Source organism: Sander lucioperca, chromosome 3 (assembly GCF_008315115.2).
Source record: "Sander lucioperca isolate FBNREF2018 chromosome 3, SLUC_FBN_1.2, whole genome shotgun sequence".
NCBI classification, from domain to species: domain Eukaryota; kingdom Metazoa; phylum Chordata; class Actinopteri; order Perciformes; family Percidae; genus Sander; species Sander lucioperca.
The window spans coordinates 32,476,619-32,481,800 of NC_050175.1; the positions used below are offsets into that span (position 1 = coordinate 32,476,619).

At 41.3% G+C, this 5,182-nt stretch overlaps 1 protein-coding gene across 8 annotated transcripts in view; it reads left to right on the forward strand.

Annotated features, from left to right (window-relative positions):
• Nucleotides 1-890: 890 nt before the first annotated feature.
• Nucleotides 891-5,182, forward strand: part of tssc4 (tumor suppressing subtransferable candidate 4) — a 13,402-nt gene continuing 9,110 nt past the window's right edge. Inside the window, exon 1 of one of the 8 annotated variants that reach the window (XM_031300976.2) lies at nucleotides 891-916. Coding sequence is in view for 1 of the 8 variants with exons in the window: in XM_031300968.2 (XP_031156828.1) it covers nucleotides 1,495-1,658 (164 nt within the window). In the remaining 7 variants the exon portion in view is untranslated. Of the gene's footprint in view, nucleotides 917-976; nucleotides 1,019-1,131; nucleotides 1,263-1,479; nucleotides 1,659-5,182 lie in introns of those variants that run through there. The other 7 variants (XM_031300975.2, XM_031300972.2, XM_031300970.2 and 4 more) reach the window with 7 other exon arrangements.

Consider the following 5,182-nt stretch of genomic DNA (forward strand, 5'->3'; position numbering starts at 1 on the left):
ATCTGGCTATATTTTCCTTGTATCCTACTCTGATGTAACGAGTTTTATGCAGCCATGTTTGTTTGTAAATCTTAATTTTCAAATAAAAAAAAAAAAAAAAAAATTAAAAAAAAAAAAAAAAAAAAATGTCAATGACGTCATACACATATACGGCCAGAGATTCTGCTTTACGGCAAGCTTTGAGTCGCTTCCTTTTTTCTCTCGAGGCATCGACAACACAGCTGACAGGTTAGGCTGTCCCTGTCAATACACGTGTTAGAAAGAGGTTTGCTAATGTTTTAAAGACCACGCTGAAATATTCACTCTGACATTCTGGTTCTGCTTCGGATGCCGTCAAGCGGGATCTCCGATCGTAATCTGTCCTTCACTGACCAATCAGCATTCATTAGCAGAATGCTAGCGTGTTATGGGCAACAACGACTCAACCTGTAACAAATCGAAAGGGCATAAGTACTCGCTCATTCAACTTTCGACCTATAATCCATGTTGAATTTGCAAAAACTACAATCAAATCTGAGATTTCTCATCGACAATCAGGCGAAAGAGACAAATTTAGCCGTCTAGCTCCATAGGGTCCCATTCATTTTGCACTGGACCGTGATCACCCCCAGTGGAACTCTGGTGGAACTGCAACCAAAGTAGGTACAATGGGGGTTCTCTTAATACATCCATGGGCTTAATAGGGAGTGGAACGGCTTTCCGTAGACGGGCTTTGGTTGGAAGTCTTCTGGTAGCTGTGCCAAGAGAAATCTCAATCATTCCCAATCTTGCAGAGACGGAAAGTGTAGGTATATGTAAGGAGATAAATTGGACACAGGCTAATTATTGCTAACTAAAATGCTAGTTAACATTAGTAATTAAACTTAAACAGCTAATGTAAGTCTAAACTGCCTGCGAGCTTCTCCTGTACTATACGGTAATTCCTCTACTATGCGACAGTAAGTCGCGTGGTTATGACACAATCGTTAGCCTATTTTTACAAAAACGTCTGCTACGGAGCCATAACGTGAGGTACAAGGTAATGGAGCCTTTTATACTTTGTCGTGTTTCTTTAGAAATAAACAATGGACAAATAAAATCTTTAAACGCTTCAGATGTAAAGTAATTCGCTGTCGAGCTTACCCCCTTGGGTCTATCCCACAGCAACAAATGTGCTGCAAATCCTCTAACGTTACTGCTGTCTGTCGTAAAGCAGATACAGAAGAAGAGTTTGGTCGTGGCAAGCAAGAATAGTGAGGCAAACCGTGGTGAATAACCAAAATGTAAATGTTAAGTCTGTGAAACGAACGTGTAACGTTAGCATGTCTGCCACGATATGTGGTTTAAGGGAACCGACGCAAAGCTCTTTAAACCGACGTAGCTACATCACACATGGATGGATTTATAATAACATCACCACATTAGTTAGCATTAACATGCTGCTAAGCTAATGCGAATGGTCATGTCGCTCCACAGAAAGCCATGGCCATTTCACAAATTAATTTTCACATTACGATGTTGTCGCGCGGGACATTGCACCCATTATTTCCATGTTCTATAAATACGCGCGTGTGTGGAACGTTACAGGATTACATAAAGCTGTATGAGCCCCTGTCAGCGCTACCGGATGGTTCCCATAGAAAAACCCAGAGAAGCGTCTGCAGTTCGGTTAACCAGATGTACGCTTATCATAAAAAAACTGTTAATCCTTATCTTTAACGTCTGCTTTAGTGTTAGAGTAAAGACCAATTGAAATACACTTTCAATAAAGCGAGTGTGGCGTCTTTGTGTTGTTAGTAAACAAACTTCAACAAGCGAGGTAAGATTTGTTTTGTCAGAAATATCAGAAGCAGGGACATAGTATGAAACCACATACTTTAAAACATACAAATACAATAGAAATAAAAAAAAAGGGCTAAATTAAAATAGACTTGCTGATAGGGATGTTCCGTGCAGCCATTGCAATACAAAGCAGGAAAGAGAGCAAATATAAAGAACGAATAACAATCTAAAATACCAGAGGTGCAAATCCAAAATATATTGCCAAAATTGGTTAACAATATGAATCAATGGTTGCATATAGATATGTACAATATTAAATCTGAAGCAAGGGCTTAACTTTGGGTTCAACATTGAGATCTCCACTTTTGAGCAAAATTGAAATTTTGAACATCAAACATTTTCTGCATTCTGGTGAATTGATTGATTGATGATTCTGACCACATTTGGAAAGCTGTAGCAGAAAAGGTTAACTCTCCTTGATTTCATGTTGTTTATGGAGAAGGAGAACCCAGAAATGAGTAGGGGAATTGCAACGCTACCAAGCTACGGCCAAATGGACCAATCACAGTGTTGCGGTCTGCGTTGCAGTGTGATTAGTCTATATCCACGACGTTCCACTTCCGGGATTACTCTTGAGTTTTCTGTTGCACGACTAAAACAACCTTTGAACGTACACATGTTCCACCAAAACAAGTTCCTTCCCGCGGCTATTTTGCAACAGCACCGTGGCTCCGCTTGGCACTTAGCACTGCCCAAGACGATTGTGATTGGTTTAAAGAAATGCCAATAGATGAGAGCATGTTTTTCTCCCATCCCAGAATGCTGTGTGGACTAGCCAGACCCTCCTCCGTAGTGCTGTGGAGGAAGGTCTGGCAATGCGAGACTACCGCGTGATTGGTTGGCAAAGTTAGTTAAAGTTAAAGGGGTGATTGAATGCAAAACCCATTTTACCTTGTCATAGTTGAATAATGACAGTTTAGTGGGTAACTAGGACATACACAGAACCTCAAAATCCCATTGACACCTCTTTCCTCTGCAAATCTCACAATTTGAAACTGCCTCTGAAAACGGGCAAATCTCAACGAGCCGCCTAGTTGACGTCAACTCGGCGGCTCCTCCTCATTTGGCTCTAGTCTCTATCTTTGTCACGCCCAAACATTTACATAGGCTACACCACTGACCTGAGATCAGGTAGTCTTCTGAATAGGTCACGCAGATCTCAGAAATTGTATACATTGTTCATCTGCTATTTTACCACTAAATTCACTTCTGAGACTTTTTTATGCGAGAAATCAACTATGTAGAGGTCAAATATATAATAATATATCATGTTACGAAAATTGATGGCTAATTGCAAATTTGGTAAGACGTGTCGGACTTTAGCTAGGAGCTCCACACAGTCTGACGAGAAAGTGGCAACCTCCATACCCAGTGAAAGTCACCAGTTTCCCTGGGTACTGGACTACTGGAATACTCGGAGCTCCGTGGAGCCTAATAAAATAGCATTCGGGCAATTTTCAGCCTGGGACCAGTTTCCAAAAAAGTGCGTTTTCAGGCAATGTGTTTACAGGATTCGTTTGGACGATCGGCCAAAATGATGCAAAACGTGCATTTACACCAAAAAGCGTCTCCGTGTGGATGGCCCCTTAGTTACAACATGATTGAGCTATCAAAGCAGTTTGGTTTTTATATGTGCATTATTTATTCAGTTTGGGTAATCCCAAAATCTCTACAAAGCTAACGTTAGCTTGAGTTGGCTGGCTGACTAAACAGGGACCAGAAATTGACTCTGTTGCCTAGAGTCCGCGGACAAACTTTCTCCTTTGGGATGGCAGGCATATTGTACTAGTGTGTTTCGCATATCCGTCTCCTCTGGTAATTGTGGTTACGTAGGTCTCGTAACGTTACATATGTGGGTCTCATAGCTGTGACCGGACACAAAAATAGACGACAAAGCACTGTGACGTCATGTGGTCTCTATGAATAGAGAATCTTTGGTAGAGGCTGTCCATGTTTTCATCTTAAACTTTGACCCTCTCACTGTGTGTTTTAATTTCATCAAAGTTGATTGGAACATTTTGGTCACCTAAAAATGTCCTGTTTAGCATTTGGTAGCACCTTGCCAACCAAGTCATCAAGCTAGCACTAGTGTTAGCTGGTAACTTGAGGGAAACTTAGCCTATTTTCTGTGTGCTGTTGTTCATGCAGATGAATGGCACCAGTAGGGTTGGGCATCAACTGACAATGAATTTCATACAGTCTAATTTTGTTGCTGTTATTAAGTTGTATGACTCAATAATGTGTTCATTTTTTTTTTTTTTATTCACTGTACTGTAATCCACCGAAATGACACAGGGTCCAACATACGTTGGTCATATACAATCAGCCAGTTGCCCAAAAAAACCCATTTCATTCAAATCATTTTAAAGATATTGCTTTCTGAGTGTTACTACGTCTGCTCTTCTTTTCGAGACTTCGCTCTACTCTGCCCATGTCTCTCAGCACGCTGCCCGCAGACAGACACAGGCAGGCTTGTTAACTTCATACATGAAATGGCAGCCAATATAAACAACATATGAGTTAAAACGCAAAAGAACATTCATTGCGTCTTGGAATAAACATACAACTGGGTTGAAACTGATGTATGCATTGTTTGTGTTTAGTGACTACTAGCAAAGCCGGTCTACGGAAAGCCTTTCCACTCCCTACTCAGCCCCATTGTACCGAATTTGGTTGGAGCTCCACCAGAGTTCCACTTGGGGTGATCGCAGTCCAGTGCTAAAAAAATGGGACTCTATGGAGCTAGACGGCTAAATTTGTCTCTTTCGCCTGATTGTCGTTGAGAAATCTCAGATTTGATTGTAGTTTTTGCAAGTTCAACATGGATTATAGGTCGAAAGTTGAATGAACGAGTACTTATGCCCTTTCGATTTCTTACAGGTTGAGTCGTTGTTGCCCATAACACGCTAGCATTCTTCTAATGAATGCTGATTGGTCAGTGAAGGACTGATTACGGTCGGAGATCCCGCTTGATGGCATCCGAAGCAGAACCAGAATGTCAGTGAATATTTCGGCGTGGTATTTAAAACATTAGCAAACCTCTTTCTAGCACGTGTATTGACAGGGAGAGCCTTACCTGTTAGCTGTGTTGATGATGCCTCGAGAGAAAAAAGGAAGCGACTCAGAGCTTGCCGGAACTAGGGCTGAACGATTAATTGCATTTGCGATAATATCATGATATGTTAAAACGCGATTTCCTAATCGCAAAGGCTGCGATTTGGTCACATGACTCGCGAGAGCAAATCAGTCTGCACTCCGTAGAGAAAGCATTAACTACCACGCTAACGCTACGCCGTACCTTGAGCTGATTTCTGTCATTCAAACAACTCTGAGTTGTAGTTTAAAACTTTTACAGCCATTT